The following is a 17,708-nucleotide window of genomic DNA, read 5'->3' as shown; positions in this document are numbered from 1 at the left end:
GCAGCTGCCCGGCCCCAGCTGGGGGGGGTCCTGCGGAGGGGGTGGGGGCCGGTCTGCGGCCCCCGGGGAGGGTCATCGAGAGGGTGGACGGCACCCGGTGCTCGCGGAGGGTCTCTGCGCTGCCGGGACCCGTGGAGAGTCCCCATGCAGGGTCCCTGGGCCCCAAGGAGGGTCCGCGCAGAGCCGCCCCCCCCCCCCCCCCCACCTCCACAGCCGCCCCAGCAGCGCCTGGCTGCAGGTGCTGTGCTCCGGTGAGAGCTGGGCAGGGGTGGCTGTACCTGGGCAGGGAGCACAGTTACCGTCCAGGCTTTGTCTTTTTCGCTTTTCTTTTCTTAAATGCCCAACTCACGCGGGAGAGACAACGGCACGCTGCGTGAATGGGCCATGGGCTCCCTCCCCAGCTCACCTCCAGCCTTGTGAGACCCTCATCCTGCAGCAGGTCCTGCTCTGGGGTGTTTTCTCCCACGTTCAGCCCTGCACATCAGGCTGCTCCTTGGCAGAGAAGTGGCCTTGGCCGCCTGCCCCCTTCCTGTATCGCAGCAGGGTGAGTCAGTGCCTCGCCGTGCCCAGCGCCAGCGCCAGCTCTGCCCGCAGCCTGGGCACTGCCAAGCTGGGCCAGGGGGGCATCCATTCTGCCCTTTTCTCGGGCTGAAAGGGAGTTTCCAGTGTCTGTGGCGTGTCCTGCCTGCCCTGTTCTCAGCATGTTTCTCTCACTGCCTGGTTGACTAAAGATAACTGGGTATTGTTTGTGTCCCAGCTCTGTTTTGGCTACTGTTGCTTTGCTGTCCCCCCAACCCCATGCCTCCTGGGAGCTCCTGCTTTGTGCCAGGGACCCCATGTGCATCCTGTGCACTTGCCCAGAGCTGCTGGCTTCGGCTCATGTGGTGGTTACAGGGGATGAACTTTGTCCATGTGAATGTTTATCCATACCCAAAAAGCACCCTCAGTCCTGCCTGATGGTTTCCACCTGAGCACAGTATGCCTGTGGCTTAGCCCTGAAGGGCTGGGGGAGGCAGGCTGGTGTAGCAAGGGTGGGTGCTTATGGTCTCTGAGGAGCCGCAGGAGCAAATCTCTGCTGTGTACCTGCCGGCTCTGGCTTGCTCACAGCTCTGTGCGGTCTGGCATAGCCTCCGGGCAGCATCAGCCATCCACCACCACCCCCGCTGACCCCCTGCCCTGCCCTGCCCTGCCAGCGGGGAGGCGAGGTGGCCGGGCCAGGGAATGAGCTCAGGTCTCTGCTATGTGCCTGTGTTGGTTGGCACCAGTTACTACTGCCAGGCATGGAGACCGTTTCTGTGCACACAAGTGCCCCCAGCACCCTGCGTTCCCTGGGGCTCACTACGGCCTGAGTCCCCGCCGTAGGGACGACATGTGTGGGTGCTGCCCATGCAGAGTGACACGCACCCGGGTCCCCCGCTGCTGTGGCCCCTCCAGCCTGCCTTGCCGGGAGGGGATTGGAAAAGCAGTGATATCATCGGCACGGAGCCTGACTCATCCCAGCTCTTCAGCACAAGCCGTGCTGCTCAGCGGGGCACACATTTTATTCCAATTAAACCAACACAGGCAAGCCAGCTCCACATAATGATATTTTCGCTTGTGGCCAAGTGTGCCTGCCCCTGGCAAAAAGGTGAGAGGGGACAGAGGTGACACTGAAGTTGGTGGAGAGTCTCCACTTCTGGTCGGGAGCCCTAGGAATAAGCCTTGCCAGATACCTGCAGGGTCTGCCTTGGCCGCTGCAGCACCCCTGCTTCCCTTGTGCCTCCAGCACAAGCTGATGGCACCGTGCGTCTTGTGTCAACAGTCCTCACCCTAACTGCAAATGCCCAGGTCCTTGGGAGGTGTCCCCTGGAGATCCGGTCACAAGCCCAGGTAGGAATGACGCCTCTTCTTTCCACGATGCAGAGTTCAGCTCCTGCCAGAAGTCCCCAGGGAAGCCAGCATCAAAGTGCACCAGTCATCAGGAGAAAATGTAACATGACTTGTTCCTCCTGCCCTTCCCGCTCAGGTTTCTCCCATCTATTAGAGGTTTGGGAGGTGAGTCAGGGAGCTGTGGGGCCAGGATGGAGCTGGGGAGGAGTCGGCAGCTAAGGGAAAGGTGAACCCATGCCAGGCAGGTGAATCACTTGCTGGTGAAAATAGATCTTATTCTCTAGGAGGCGTGCGTGGATGGGGCTGCGAGTGAGCTGCAGCTTGCCTTGATCAGTAAATTGTGGAGTCAAGAGAAAAATAAGGCAAGGCTGCTTTCCCAGTAAACGAGGTGATACATCGCAAGGGAGCAGCCTGCAGCGCACAGCAGGCAAGGCTCCAGCAACCTGTGGTCCTGTGGCTCCCTTAAAAGGGGTGATTTTAGTCTGGGACAGTGGGGAGACAGAAAAGCCATAAACACCCTCGAGTGGCTGCTGAGAAATGAGCATCTCCGCAGGGCTGGGGGGGCGATGCGGGGGAGCCAGGCTGTGCCAAGGTGCTGCCTGGCCAGGGTTCACAGCACCACTCCGTGCCAGAGCCAGCTGGCTCCTTGGCCATGCCCTGCCCAGAGGGAAGGGAGCCCAGTCCTTGTGCCAGTGGTCCTGCTGCGGTGCTGGAGGAGGCTCCTGCCAAGCCCTGGGGGTGTCATGTCCTCCATCCTTGGGCTCCACACCACGCAGATGTCCCCAGTGGCTGGCTGCGGGCACGGGAGCTGGTAGAGATGGGAGGTCGCGTGTGGGCAGCAGGACACCCGGCCCCGGCCCCGGGGTAGAAGGGGTGTTCCTGGAGCAGCTCGACAGACAGCTAAGCAGAGTGAGGAGAGGCCCTGCGTCAGGCTGGGGTGGGGGCAGCCCCCCTGCCGTTCACTCTCACCTACTTGGCCCACAGTTTGGGCAGGTTGGCTCCTTCCCAGCCATGCTCAGCCGTGGTGTGTTTGCCCCTGGGAAACCCACCAGCCTCGCTGGGCCCTGCAGCTTCATTTTATCCCCCTGCATCAAGAGAGACGACCGAGGCCATGCAGCACATCAGTGGCAGAGCTGGGCTTCACCTGATTCGACCTTCCTCAGCCACTGACCCCCTCTGCTGAAGGGATGGGGCCAGCCTGGCCTCGAGAAATCCGACCCAGCCATCAGGATGCCAGGAGCTGCAGAGAGTCAGCACCAGCTGAAGGCAGAGGTGAGGGGCTGGGGGGCTCTGAGGGGCTGGGGGGGAGATGACTGGCTGCCAAGCAGGGCACAGGCGGCATGGTGGGAGCAGCCCTAGCACCCTGCATGGTGGCCCCATCCCTGCCCAACTCGTTTGTAGCCACTGCCAAGCCGGGGGCAGGCAGACCGCAGTACACCTATGCCTGCGTCATACAGACTGCGGGCAGTGGTGCGGCTGGGGGGGTCCCTGTCCGGCTCTGCCCCTGCCCCAGGCTCAGCCCCTGCCAGTGCCATGGGGCTGGCTGGAGACCAGTTCCCTGGCAAGGGCCACCACCGTGCCCAGCCCTCTGGCCTGCCTGCCTGCATGCTGCCTGCGGAGCAACCTCCAGGCCACGGCGTGCAGGCAGCCCCTGGCTCCATGATAAATCTAGGGGTGCCCTCGGGGTTGGACATGCCCCAGCCCCTTCCGCAGGAGCAGCTGTGCCTGGAGGATGCCCGCAGCCCGGTGCTGCCCCATCGGTGGTGCCCGCCATGCTGTCAGCATCCACCACACAGCCTGGCAGGGTGGATCTCACCTGCAGCTGCCAGATCCCCGCAGGAGCCGCTGGCTTTGCCCAGTCGGACGAGAGCCAGGCAGCCCTGGGCAGCACCCAAGCAGCTGCCTGCTGCCTCCTGGGCAAGCAGGGCTGGCAGAGCGTGGCTGCCATGGTGCTGCCAGAGCATGGTTGCCCAGGGCAGCCCTGGGCCCAAAAGGGTTTTCCCCTCCATCGGCTCCCACTTCTTCAGGGGCAGGCTAAGTAGGCTGAGCTGTCCTCCGTGGGGCCTGCTCTCCCTGCCATCGGGCAGCCCTGTGTCCTCAGGCATTGTGTGGGCTGTGGGCAGGTCCCAGCAGGGCCTTCGGTGTGTTGGGCTCAGGTTCTTGTATGGGTTCATCCCATGACGTGCCCAGCTGGGACACGTGGCAGCGCATCTGTGTCCTATGGCCACCTGCATCCACCTGAGAGGGATGAATTCCACCCCCGTGGCTGTATCTGAACTGGAGGCATCAGCAGTGCTTGGGTCAGCTCTCTGGCTGCTTGTGGGACAACGGAAGAGCAAAGGAGATGGTCCTCACCCCGCGGAGCTGGCCCTGTGCCCCAGCCCTTCTGCAGCTTGGACCGGCTCAGTGCATCTGTGGCTGCCATCAAGGTGAAATGGTGGGGAGTGGATGGCAAGCTGGCAGGTCCCCTCCGCCCACACCAGTGTCCTGGGCTGTCCCCTGCCCCCCTTCCCTGGGCCTAGCAAGGGGGTGCCAGAGCTCAGGAGAAGAGGGAGCCAGAGCTGTCCCTTTGGGACTGCAGGGCTGGGTGCTGGCCTCAGGAGGGGCACAGCCACTCCCAGCTGAGCCTCGAGCTGTGTCACCCTCCCAAGCTGATCCCTGAAGGCAAAATTCAGATTGTAACTGCTAAGCAGTGGGAAATTGTGACCAAGGATTGACCTGGCATGGAGGGCAAGATGGCAAAACAAGGGTTTCCCTTGGGGGTGAGAGCAGAAACGGCTACAGCATGGTCCTGCAGCCACCCTGGGAGGGGAGTGCTCAGGGGCCACAGGGCTGCTCACCCCTGCCCTCCCTCCTCTGGCAGATCCACAAAACCTTGCCGCTCCCCAGGCTGGTGAAGCACACAGAGCACAGGATCCTCCAGCTGCAGGTGCTGGCCCATCAGTGGCGGTAGGTGATGGTGGCAAAGGAGCCTCCCAGCCTCCAGCCAGGAGCTGCAGGGGATGTGCCCCGTGGCCCCATATCACCCCATGGTTCCCCCCAGGTGGCAAGAGGGGCCAGGGGTGCCGAGACGCCCATTCCACAGGTGCACTAAGGTGGCCAGGGCAGGACCGATGCACTTTTCTGCTTGATTTCTGGCTTAGGATATGCTGCCTCATGCTGGAGGCTGCAGAGGTGGGTGCCAGCAGTGTGGAAGTGGGTGTGGAGATGGAGGAGGAGGTGGAGGAGGTGGTGACAGACCCACCAGCAGCAGGACAGACATGTGCTTCACATCCACTACCCTCAGCGAGGGTGGGTTGCCTGCTGCTGGGCTGGGGCTGGGGTGAGCGGGCCCACCAGCAGCAGGGACACAGCACTCGGTCCCCTTGTCCTGGCAGCACAACTGCCACCACTGCACTGCCCTGCGCTTTCCTTGGGCCAGGCAACCCAAGTCATTCCATGCAGTGCCCAGCTCCCATGCCCAGCCAGGGCTTAGCTCTGGCAGCAGAGTCCCGCTCGCCACGATGTGTCCCAGCATTGCGGCAAACACAAGGACCACCAGCAGCCTAACTGAAATGATTGCCGCTTGCTTTTCTTCCCGGGCTGATGGAGATGCAGGCCTTGGCAGAGCTGGGGGGGAGCTTCCAAGAAGGTTTGTAGGTTTTTGTGTTGAGTTGTTGTTCTGTAAATAGATTTATTTATGTTTTTCAGACCCAAGCTCTCTCTGCATTTTCCTTGGGCACCCACAGGGTTTGCAGAGTTGTGATTTTCACTTGCTCTGTGTTCTGGGTGCTGGAGGTGGCTGGGGTGCTGGCACGGCCACCCTGGGGGCAGGTGGTACCTGTGCACCGAGGGGCTCCCACTTACGGAGGTCATGGCACTGGGCACCAGTGGCGTTCATGGGCAAGTGGAGAGTCATGTCCCCAACAGCAAAGCTGTCACCAGCAGAGTGAGTTTTGACGTGACCGACCCCTGCAGTAATGCCATCAAAGCAGCCAGGAATCCTTCTGCTCCCCTTCCTGCTGGAGGAAGAGACAAGGGACTCACTAGGCAAAAGCCAGGATCAGGCCATAGCGATGCAAAATCCCAACGAATGCCCTGAAGGCTGTGACAGCCTTGGGAACGGCTGGTGCCAGGATCAGGGGAGAAGGTTTTGTAGGTGCTGACATTTAAGGCTTTGAACCTACACGGTCTCAGGTCTTTGCTTCACGTCCTGCATTGGTTTACCCTGTGCTGTTAAAGAGACTAAACCTGGAGCAAAGCAACCCTGGTCCTGCCCGCTTTCCTGCTTCTGGCAGCGGGCACCAGCCCCTCTTCCCCACTCGGGGTGATGGAGGGTGCCGGTCAAGGGGTGCCATGGGGCCCATGGGCGCAGAGTCCCTGGGTGTGGGGTGCAGGGGGGGGGAGCCGTGGGTGCTGACAGAGTCCTGAGGGGATGCGATGCTGTGAGGTCCAGGGGTGCAGGATCCAGGGAGCCGCGGGGTGCGGGCACGGGGCTGCCCCTGGCAACTCGTTAGCTGCCGTCCAGCCCCCTCCTTAATTAGCCGCGGCCAAAGCTGCTCATTAGCGGCAGCCGGGGCCGGGCGCTCTCCCTGCGGAGGCGGGCGCGGAGCGCTGCCGGCCATGGGGGTACGGGCAGCGGCAGCATTAGCGGCAGCATTAGCGGCAGCATTAGCGGCAGCATTAGCGGCAGCATTAGCGGCAGCATTAGCGGCAGCGGCAGCATTAGCGGCGGCAGCGGCAGCGGCAGCAGCGGGGCTGGAGCCCGAGCCCGGGCGGAGCCGGCGGCGGGATGGGGCAGCGGCGGGGCACGGCCGTGCTGCTCCTCGCCCTGGGTAAGGCTGCCGGGGGTGGCCGGGCCGGGGTCGTGGCCACTTCCCGGGTGACATCTGGGGTGCCCAAGGTGGGGGCGATGCGCGGTCCCCTCCCTCCTCTCTGGGTCGGTGGGTCCTGGCTGCCAGTGCTGCGCTGGCTGTGCACCCCCTGCCTGTCCCTGCCCTCCCTGGGCCGGGGGGTGGGTGCTGGGGGTGGGTGGGCAGGGGGCTTCCCCTGCATCGGCTCCCTACCCACGCAGAGCGGCTGTTTCAGGCTCTCTGCAAACACAGGCAGGGCTGGGCATGGGTGAGGGACGGTGTGTGGTTCACGTGTGTCCTGCATGGAAGTGGGAGCTCGCCATGCCTCGGTGGCACTGGCACTGTGGTGGCCCAGGGCTGCCCAGGTCACCCCAAGAAGGAGGTGGTCTCTGTTCCCAAGCATCTCGGTGCTCATGCTGACCCCCTGGGTGGCTGGCAGGGCACCTGGCTGGGCTGCTGGCATCGGGCACCACCTGTGCCAACGTTTACCAAGGCTTCTCGGACTGCATCCTCAAGCTGGGGGAAAACATGGCCACATACGAGGAGGCGGATGGCATCGAGCTGCAGGGCCTGCACCAAGTCTGTGGGTGAGTACGGCCCCAGGCCAGGACCCCCTGCGTGTCCCACCCCTGGGGCTGATCCCTGGAAGAGAGAGGGTTGGGGCAGTTATCTGTGGTGCGCTGCCCCTGTGCTGGCTGAGCGCCCAGAGGGTAACTGGTCTTACTAGTGAAGACTGAGTCAAAGCATTAAATACTTCAGTCTTTTCCTCATCCCTTATGGCAATGTTTCTATGTCCTCTTCCAGCTCTGCCACCAGGCTGAGCAGATCATTCACCCTGTCACCCCTCACACTGGTGTTCTGCTGCCCTTGGGCAGCACCGACAGGCTCAGGCTCTCCCCGTGACCCACATGTTCACTGGGAGCTCTGTCTGGGTTGCCTGATGCCTTCTGACGCTGGCTTTTGGCCAAGTGGCCACCATGGCTAGGTTTCTTCTGGGAGGGTGATGACCACTCCTGGAGCTCGCCTCTGGGAGCCTCTCGTGCCTGTCCTGTGGCAGCTGCGGCAGCATGCCCTGTTTGCCCACCGTGGTCACCGCACTCCTGGTCACATGTGCCCTGGGGGCTACTTTTGTAAGTGTGGGGGCTTGGCTGCCTTCGCTCCTGGCCTTGCCCATGCTGGGTCAGAGCTGCCGCTCAGCAGGGTCTTAACATTGATGTATGCTGCTTTTTTTTTTTTTTTTTTTTTTTTTAATGTGGCTTCTTGGTATCGGGAAACAACTGAGCCTACAGCCCAGCATGTGCCGTGGTTGATTGCTGGAGGAGTAGTTCCTTTGCTGAAACTTGCACAAAATGTGTGAGTTAAGGTTTTTTTACAGGCTCTGGGGCTCTAACCATCACAGAACAGGTCCTGGGGTCTTCCCTGCTGGCAGGGATGAAACTCTGTGCCTTCTGTGACGTGCCAGCTTCTCCTGCTGGTCCTGGTGCATGGCTAGCTGGGCTTGCCCTGGCTGGAGGAGAAAGCTGATTTCCCAGCTTCCTGCCAGGAAGTATTTCTGAATTATTGACCTTAACTCTCAGCCTTCCCCACCGCTGTTGGCTTTTCTGGTGCCGTGGTCCCCTCTCTGGGAGTGTGGGTGCGGGACAGACACAGAGCTGGGAGCCAGCATGGGGCTGGTGGCATCTCGGCCCTATGTGCAGGATGCTGCCCCAGAGCCAGCCTGGGCGAGCTGTCTGACAGCAGCCTGCCTGGCTGAGCAGATGGAGGCTGTGAAGGCTGAAACATTGGGAGCTGCCATCCGGGCTGAAAGCAGAACCAGACAGGAGCTGTCATCCCTCTTCACCTTCCCCCAGCCATCCTTTGCCTGAAGACACAGGCTAGGTTTAACTCTCACCTGGCAGAGCTGCCTGCTGCTGCTGCTGCCACAGCTCAGGAGCAAGCACAGGAGGTTACTTGTGTTGGCACCAGCTTTTCTCATTATCTGGGGACATTTCTTCTGCCACAGTGACTCAGTTTAATGAACTCCCTCACAGCTGGCGCTCTGATGTAGGCCCTGGTAGGAAAACTAAATAAACAGAGTGCTTGGGTCTGCACAAGGTGTCATCTCCAGCACTGGGCATTTGGACAAAACTGAGCTGTCCCCTTCCCATGTGCAGGGTCCCTGCTCAGCTGGCCGGGCTACATCTCCTTCCCGAGGGGGTGGCACGTGTGCCTGGTGTCCTGGAGGGCACGGGGAAGGTGGCAGAGCAGTTGCTCCTGTCCTCTAAGCAGTCCCCAGCTTGCAGGTAATCTATGGCCTGGAGGTGGTGCCCAGCCCCAGCAATGTGGGACAGGACAGCAAAACTGGGGTGGAGGGGAGGGCAATCGGGTACCTTGGGGTGCAAGTCACTCATCACTCGGTGCTGTGGGCTGGCAGAGGCTGGGGAGCTGGCTAGGACTCGGGGGTGCTGCCCGCAGCTGGTCCCTCTTGCCCTGGCACCGGGTGCCAGGACACGTTGCTCCAAAGAAGCTGCAATAGAAAAATGCTTTTGCAGAGTTCTCTTCAGGTAAAAGAAACCCTGTTTGAAAGAATCCATGGGGGGAAGGTTAGTGGCAAGAGTGGCACAGAGCCTCTTCTGTCTCTTGGGGAAGTTTTTGTTTTGGAGAGGAACCACTTCTAGAGGATGTGATGGTCTGTGGCATTTGCTGAGACTTTCAGGCTCCTGCCATTTTATTTTGTGGGTTTGTACTTACAAAACAGAGACCTCGCCTGTGAATTCAGCTGTGTCAGGACTTGTGGACATGCTGGTGTGCGTTCAGCAACCTGCCAGGCTTTGGGTGCCCTCCTTGTCACAGAGCAGTGCCTACAGCAGCCTTTGAGGGGGCTGGTACTGAGTCTAATTCTCCCATACTCAGCAGCAAAAAAAAAAAAAAAAAAAAAAAAAAAAATATCGGGTGGGGTGCCCATTCTGGTCCTTCCTCACACCGCGTGGGGACACATGGCCCAGCCTGGTACCTGCTGTCCTTGTCCCTGGACAGCTGGAGCCCATCCCTCCCTGCTCAGCTTGTCACCGGTGCACAGGGATCTCGCTGGAAACAGCTCAAAACCAGCTTCTTCAGAGCCACCACGCTTCTTCACCAAGAGTAAGGAAGGAGCTCAGGGAGAGGGTAAAGCCTTGGCAGGCTGGATGCTGCTCTGGATAAATGCAGAGCAGGGCCATCCTGCATGGCGCTGGCTCCAGTGTACCGGACCGGTAGGGTGGTGTCCACTGTGCCCCTCCTGGAAGAGTCTTTTTCAGGGGCTGTGGGTTTTGGCCCCATTTCTTCCAGGGTTTTTCCCTGCCTGGTTCTAGCTCTGGATCTGAAAAAAACAATTCCAAAGTGCCAGCCCCAGGGGATGGCTGCCCAAGGGGGTCTTCAGCGAGCAGCTCCCAGTTCATTCCCACAGGACCATGGGTTATCTTTGCCCGTCTTGTTTTTTCCCTGGTGCTCTCCAAGAGCCTCTTTCCATTGAACAGCTTCTACTCACACAGGGCAATACCCAGCAGATAAATGGAGTTGTGTCTAATGAGAACACAGTGAATAACTCCCCCACACCCCAGTTATAAAGCTGCGACAGTCTGCAGGAGCTGTTGTCCTTCTCCTTGCTTTGTGTTTGCGTTTCGCCCTTGACTCAGCTTGGAGGAAGCTATGAATGAAATGTGCTGGGCCTTTGTTTGCAGCCTGTTTTAGATACTCGGGGTGCTCGGTGCTGAAGGGAAGCATTTGTTGATGGAAAATAATGGATTTTATTGACTTCCAGAGAAAGGGGGGGGAAAAAAAAACCCAACAAAAACAACCCATGAAATAACTTCAGTGTGTTTTGAGGTTTGGAGTTTTAGTCAAGATGTTCTGGGAGATGATGGAGGGGATCAATAGTCTGGGCAACTTGCATAAAACACAGAGGCTGTTTCTGCCTGAAGGGCAGGCTCAGAGCAGCAAGGCTCTGCCTGGCATCCTGGCACTGTGCTAATGCAAAGGGACTGATGGTGTGGTGTCTCCCCTGGCTGCAGGTACTGGGATGAATTTCACACGTGTGCCCTGACAGCGCTCTGGGAGTGCCAGAAGGAAGCAGCAGCCATCTGGGAGATGCTGAGAAGGGAGTCTCAGAAAATCAAATTTCAAGGCAGCTTGTTTGACCTCTGCAGCCCCAGCACGACCCAGAGCTTTACCTGGACCCATGTTCCCAACGTTTCCATCCTCAGCATCCCCCTCATTGTCACTTGGCTGAACTTGTAAACTGCAGCTCTGTAAGTATTGTGACAGAGGTGGTGGCAGCGTGTGTCGTGGCGTCTTTCTGGTCATTTTTCCAAACCTTTGAGGAATACTCTGTGTGGTGCTCAGCAAATGCTCGGTTCCATCCTGCACCTATGAGACACGGAAGAGCTCAGCAGCATCTCCTGGGTTTTGCTGTTTCTCTGTAACTTGGAATAACGCTTGTTCCCTCCTGCCTCAAGACACAGGTGCAGGTCTGGCTGACTGCAGAGTTTGGGAACTTGTAGATAACGGGGCAGAGGATTTGGGGAGGAATGATGATTTGGTTGTGACGCTGGATTCTTTTGTACTCTTCTATGGCTACTGGAAGGAAAACTGTTTACTTTGCTGACTCTTTCCACCAGATCAACTCTCCAGATTTTTTATTTGGGCTCTGAAAACAAGAAGGGTGTTTTTCCCCTGCACATTACAAATCAGTGGTATGGTGTATGTCCTGTCAAAGGCAGAAGGGAGACCTTACTGCCCTGTACTGGCCTTTTTTCTTTGAGGACATGGTGAAACCCCTGCTGAAGAATAATCACAGGTGCATGACTTCATCTTTAGCACACATCTGGATTCCTGAGTAACTCCTGTGTTATGTGTAAATACCTTTTCTAAAGAAACAGAGGGCAAAAATATATTTGGGGAAAGGGAATGTTGAGCTAGCAGGACAAAAAGGATTTATAGCAACTCTTTTGCTTTAGAGCTTTCCCCAAGTTACCTATAAGCAGCTCCGTGGATGGCAGTGTAATTCCAGACTATTAAAGTTTGTTGTAGAGCCTACAGCATGGTAGAAGTTATTTGTCCTGGCTCTTGTTCAACAGCACTGTCTCTTCTTGTCTCCTTTGCAGCTCAGAGCTTTGTTAGTTTTGCAGCTTCAGTGCAAGCATGAAAATATTTGCAATAGAGTGCTTGCAAGTGATTACCAGGCATGTTAGAAAAACACAGTATTATCGGGCAGTACAGGGCAGTTCTAAGGGTGCTAATGAAGCTCTGTGCCCTGCCTGGCTGCACAGGGCCATAGGAGCTATAACTAGCGGGGTATTTCAGCCTGCCTTTTCTAGATGTGTCACACATCACTTTGGCTGTTTCCACAGACTGTTTGGCCCCTTTTCAGGGCACTTGCTCTGTCTTCAGTAGGGCAGGCAGCTGCTAACAGCGAAGGATAGCCCTGTGCAGAGCTGGGGAAGCTCATGGCTCCTCACGATCCTGAGAAACGTTGAACAAGAACCTCGCAGGGATGGTTTGAGTGCTGCCTGCCATGGGAGTGAGCCCAGCAGTAGGTACCACCAGCTGTAAATGGATCAGGAGGTTCTGAAATGGTGTCTTGAAATGTGAAAATGTGCTTTACAGCATGAACAGGGGATCTGGGGCCCTGCTAGCCCCAGAAATCCCACTGGATGCATTACAGGCACATGGGCAAGCTGCTACAGCAAAGGATCTTCTTGCCAAAAGTGGTGTTGGGGCACACTGCTCTCCTTTGGCATTCACATGTTCTTCCTCTGACCTTCCCTGCCACTTAACACGCTGCTCCTGCAGCAGCAGGAAGGAAAAAATTGAGGCAAATTCCAAGAAATAAGTCAGGGAGGAGCAGCTGGTGTTCAGACAACACTTCAGCGCAAGGCACGTAGGCTTTCTATAGACAACAGAGTCCTTAAGCATCTCCGGCGCAAAGCCCTATGGCAAGTAGTGGAAAAAGGGTAAACCAGAGCACTGCAAAACCTGGATTGAATCACTCAGTTGCTTCAGTTTTTTTTCTTATTCTGCTCCAACAGCAGCGTATGCTGTTTGCTTCTGTTCCCCCCCTCCCTGTTAGCTCTTCTCCTGCCTGTGGTTTGTAGCTGGGGAAAGCTGAAGCAGGTGGGTATTGCATACAGCCAAGGCTGGAGTCTTTTGGATCTAAATCCTCTACCTGCTCTTTGTTTAGAACGGATGTTTTAATACCTTTAGGAAAATAAATAAGCACAGCCCCCCCCCCCCCCCCCCCCCCCCCTACAACCCTTAGCTTCTCTTTGGATTTTTTAACTTCCTCTCTGTTAAAATTTTCTACTTTTAAACAGCTTTGGGGAAGGGGAATGTAAAAGCTGCAGCAGAGGTCTCCAAGTATTCTTTTTCCAAACCCATGGATGCAAATGGCTAGCTGACACTACTGCTGTCTCTAAGAAGAGCAGGTGTTGGGGCATATCTTCCCTGGAAGCAAATCTCTCAATTATTGCACACAAAACCCAAAGATTCATTAAGAAACGAAGACCATCTGCCACCATTCTGGTACAGAGCAGCAGATTTTTTTTTAAAGCCAAAGGTGCCTCTAAATCTGACTGAAAGCATGTGAGTGAAAATTAGGTCTTGCAGAATGGGAGTGATGAGTTTCAGAGGTTCCCTTCTCAATTGATTTTTCATTTTTTAACAGAACCTCCCCTATGACTAGGATATATTTCCTTTTAAAAAATAAATAAATATATACATATACAGATTTAGTCTTCATAAGCAGTCAGCAGACTTCCAGAAAGCATTCCTGATCCTGAAAAGTACTTCATGCTGATGGAGTGCAGCTTGTTGGATGTCCCACAGCCTCAGCGTTAAATCCACATTTGTCAAGGAATCTTCTCGTGGCCTTGCTATGAGTTTCTCCAGATCCAAAGCTGTATCTAGACCTCACCCCCCCCAGCAAGGGAGACTGCTGAAGCAGCTACAGCATACCTCACGTATTCAGAAAATAAGGGTGTAAGTGTTCCTTGGTCCACAGTTTTCGTCTCTGTTCTTACCGGGGAATAAAAATAGCACCTCTTTCAATTCAATGTGTTCTCACAGGAACTCGGTCGTCAGCTGCCCATTCTCCTTTAAGAAACGGGAGGAATGTGGCTTTCCCTCCTCACTCTCACAGTCACTGTAATTAAGTCTTCTAGCTCCCACTTGCCCAAAGACTACCCCTGAAGAACACAGGAGTTCACACCGGGGTTTGGTGTGGTATTAAGCCTTGAATTAAACCCCCAGACTTTCCCTGTGTAGGACTGGGCTGTTCTTTCTTGAGAACAGCAACAAAAAGCAGGAGAGGACAAAATGACCCTGAGGGAGTCTTAAAATATGACTGACACCAAGCCAGTGTTTGTCAGCCCCGAGGCAGAGCGCATCCTCTTCTGTGCACCCTGATCCCCATCGCACGCACACTCTCTGCTTGTCTGAAGGAGATACTGGCACCTACTGGAAGACCAGTTTATATCTGGGCAGAAGGTGACTGGAAGAAAGGCAAGTATCCCGATATACAAGAAACGAGCAGATTTCAAGGAGGGATAAACTTGTCTTGCTGACTGCTTAACAGAGTGGCAGGGGAAGCCCTGGGAAGTGACCTCGGGGTTGCAGTCCAGCAAGTGTTGGCTCCTGCCCAGAGAAATACTTGTGTAAACTCCTTGCTGTGAAGGGCTGCTACTGTTTAAAACTGTGCTTAGAGGAGGTTTTGGTCAGGAAAAGGTCCTGGCGAAATCTCAGAATATAAAAAGTTCTGTCTAAACAAATGTAACCAAAAATCCTCCTCTGTGGCAGACCTGCCAAACATTTAAATCATCAGAATATTATCCTGCCTCAATTTATAGCATCTGAATATGAGCACAGGAACTGAAATAATAGCTATCCCAGTAACAAAAGTCAAAAGAGCAGCTTCAAAGAGTATATCAACTTCTGCATGTCAAGTCATCCCACCTCTTTTCAACAAGCTGAATTAGCAAATAATTTATGCAAATGAACACTTACAAATATTAACATACAAAGGAAAATTACTGCAGCAAAAAGCTGCACAGGAGGAAAATCTGTCTTTAAAACTGGCTTTGCCCTTGTTTGGGATGGCACAAATTGGCCATCCCTCCGTGGAAACCAAGCAGGAGACCGGTCTGTGGGACCTGGAGGAACCCTCCAGCTTTGGCCCCTTAGCAGTAAGGTGTCGCTCCTGCCTGCCCACAGGTGGTGTTTATGTGAAGTGCCTCTAAAGAAAGGCACATCCTGTTATTTTGAGAAACAAGCAGCAGTCTCTCACTTAACTAAACATCACCTCCACCAGACCACATCTGTTGCTACTTCTCAAGCCTGACAGGAAGACCGAGACATATGGGGGAGGCAGCATGGCTCCGGGACACCTTTGCAAGCTTCCCCAGGACCACTCCAGCCTCAGGCCGAACATGTGGAGACCCTGGATTGCTGACATGCCTCCTGAAGTGAGGATTATGCTGGCTGACTTCCCAAGACAGTACTCACTGATGCCTTCATTTCAAAGCAGAGGTATGAAATATTTATTGTAGGAAATTTTATGTGCCCTAGACAGGGGGCATCTCACTGCCACATGTTCTCTGGCCACATCTTTCTGTTGCCATGATATAGACACTCAAGGTATTTAGGCGCTCAGCTTCCCAGGAGAACAGTAACACACTCACAGCAACATAATATTTTTATTATTACAAAAGATTTCTTCAGCAAACTGCTGTCTGACATCTCTATGTATTAAACACTGAAACAGCAAACAAACCCATCTAATGTCATAGGTTATTTAGGGTCTCAGCTGGTGATTCAGGTAAGTACAACTATTCTCCTTCTCCCCATTCATTCGCTTCCTCGACATTTTTTCCAACGAAAGCCCAAACAATTACAGGTTGGAAGCTGCAGCTCCCAGCTCCACTGCTCACTGTGCCAGCTCCTGCAAGAAGAGCTGACCATTGCAATACCCATGCAGGGCGCTCCCATGTCTGTTAAATTCAAGATGCTCCTCACGCATAAAGTTTTGCTACCTGGCTTTTAACAGTCTCATGAGCAAAGAGTTTAAGAGCACACTCGCCATATAGTCATATTAAATGCTTTGTGTTAACAAAATAAACATCTGTTCCTCCACTGTTGTCGGCTGATGCCAGAGCATATGCTCACACTCATGCAGTCACCAAGGTCCAAAAAAAAAAAAAAAAGTCTAAACAGACCTGCTGTGCTTCTTTAGTGATGATTCTCAGGTGTTAGATGCACTTGTGCTGGAAACAATGACACAATGCAGCATGTTGTTGCCAGAGCGAGTCTATACGTTGGATTTGGGGGCAGAATTGAGGGGGATTTCTCTGAGTTCTATCCTCATGCAGAGGTACTCCCCGATTGCAGCCATCAGCGCAGTGCACACAATGTGCACCAGCCACCACGTCAGGGTGGAGGGAAAGTGCGAATTATAAATCCAGCAGCCCAAAAGGTGGAAGAAGTGAACTGTGACTGTGAAATCCAGGCACTGCTTTCCTCGGCGGATGAAGTATAGCAAGCCCAGAGCACTGCAAAATAAAGACAGAGATTAATAAATAAACTGTGCCATGCCTGTGGAAAAGCGGATACATCAAGAGCTATCAGCAGTTGCCAGTGCTGATTATTTAGCTGTTTTAAAACTTCTTAACTGTTTTAAGGGTAAGTTGTTTCTGACCTCTCTCCCAGCCGCTGCAGCAAGAATTAAATGCTTACAGCTTTTTAATTAAAAGATGGCAGGGAAATGATTTTTAGCACAGAAAGCCAGGCAGGAATTTTTAAACTATCTCCCCCAGTAATCTTTGCCCAGTGGCAGAGGCAAAATGCATTCTTGTTTACAGATCAGTGTTCACAGAGATCTGTTAATTCTAACTTTCAGTGAAATCTCTCGCAGAAGCAAGAAAATCTCATTCCCACCTGGGACATGGAGGCAGTGGAGTGAAATGACTTACTCAGACTCTAGATAAAGCCAGGAGTCAGCAGTTCCCAACTGCCCTCAGCAAGGCACAGGGCGTTCAGGAGATGTTTCGAGAGAGGCAGTACGCCACGCTGAATTTTCTTAAAGTTTAATGTTAAGAAAGAACAAGACACAGGTGCTCCAGCTAGTTGCCAACTTACCAGGTGAGCGCATTGAGGATGAAAGCCATCATGGAGAGCCTCCCCGGTGGGGTTGAGAAGCCTAAAATCTACATGGGACTGTTAGTAGGGAACAGTGGCACAAATCACAGCACATAATCTCCTCCCGTGGCCCAGCCGCGTCGGCATGGCCCTGCGCTGATTATAAGAGGAGCCTGAGCAGTTATGGCAGTCCTAAGAGGTCTGTCTGGGGGTACCTATAGAAAAGGGACAGGTCTGTTTCTATACTGTGGGGTACCACTTAAACAGGGTGTGCAGTGTGTGTCTCTGCACGGGGGTTACCTATACGGGGGAGGGGGCAGCTGTCTTTATAGTGGGGGTACCTATACAGGGCGTCTGTTGCTATACGGGAGGTACCACCTATACAGCAAGGTGCTGCCTCTATACCGGGGTACCAGCTATTGGGAGGGAGGGGCCTGCCTCCATACCAGGGGCACCCACACTGCCAGGGCTCTTGTCTTTCCACTGGGGGGCAGCTCCGTGGGGTGGGCAGGTCTGCCTCTATACCGGGGTGCTACCCGCGGCGGGGGGCTGCCTGTAACGCTGGGAAATGCCCGCACAGGGCCCGCCTCCCCTCAGGGGAGCCCCGAGCAAGGCCTCGCTGTGCCCACGGCGGCCCCCCGGGCCCGGGCCCGCGCCCTCACCTCGTCGCTGAAGACCTGGTGGAGGGAGGGCCCGGTGCTGCCCAGGGTGCCGAGGAGGGCGAGCCAGAGCCCGAGCGAGCTGTAGTAGCCCGCCTGCAGCAGCACCATCTGCGCCACGATCAGCGCCGGATCCCACACGTAGCTGCGGAACTGGGCCGCCATCGCCCGCCCGCCACAGCGCGCCGGAAGTGGCGGCCGCCGC

The 17,708-nt window shown here is 55.5% G+C and overlaps 2 protein-coding genes across 2 annotated transcripts; one reads left to right on the top strand and one right to left on the bottom strand.

Moving 5' to 3' along the window:
• The first annotated feature begins 6,566 nt into the window (after positions 1-6,566).
• On the top strand, positions 6,567-11,381 carry LOC101913663 (neuritin-like). Its single transcript, XM_055814364.1, has 3 exons — positions 6,567-6,683; positions 7,141-7,288; positions 10,730-11,381. Exons 1-3 carry the CDS (start codon positions 6,641-6,643, stop codon positions 10,953-10,955), a joined length of 417 nt encoding a protein of 138 aa, XP_055670339.1. The 5' UTR covers positions 6,567-6,640; the 3' UTR covers positions 10,956-11,381.
• Positions 11,382-15,387: 4,006 nt separating this feature from the next.
• On the bottom strand, positions 15,388-17,699 carry SYS1 (SYS1 golgi trafficking protein). Its single transcript, XM_055814649.1, has 3 exons — positions 17,507-17,699; positions 16,845-16,912; positions 15,388-16,258 (listed from the first exon to the last, which is right to left on the bottom strand). The coding sequence occupies exons 1-3, from the start codon at positions 17,666-17,668 to the stop codon at positions 16,018-16,020; spliced, it is 471 nt and encodes a 156-aa protein (XP_055670624.1). The 5' UTR covers positions 17,669-17,699; the 3' UTR covers positions 15,388-16,017.
• Between the last annotated feature and the right edge of the window lie 9 nt (positions 17,700-17,708).

Source organism: Falco peregrinus, chromosome 9, assembly GCF_023634155.1.
Source record: "Falco peregrinus isolate bFalPer1 chromosome 9, bFalPer1.pri, whole genome shotgun sequence".
Lineage (NCBI taxonomy): Eukaryota > Metazoa > Chordata > Aves > Falconiformes > Falconidae > Falco > Falco peregrinus.
This window is presented reverse-complemented; position numbering and strand designations above follow the sequence as displayed.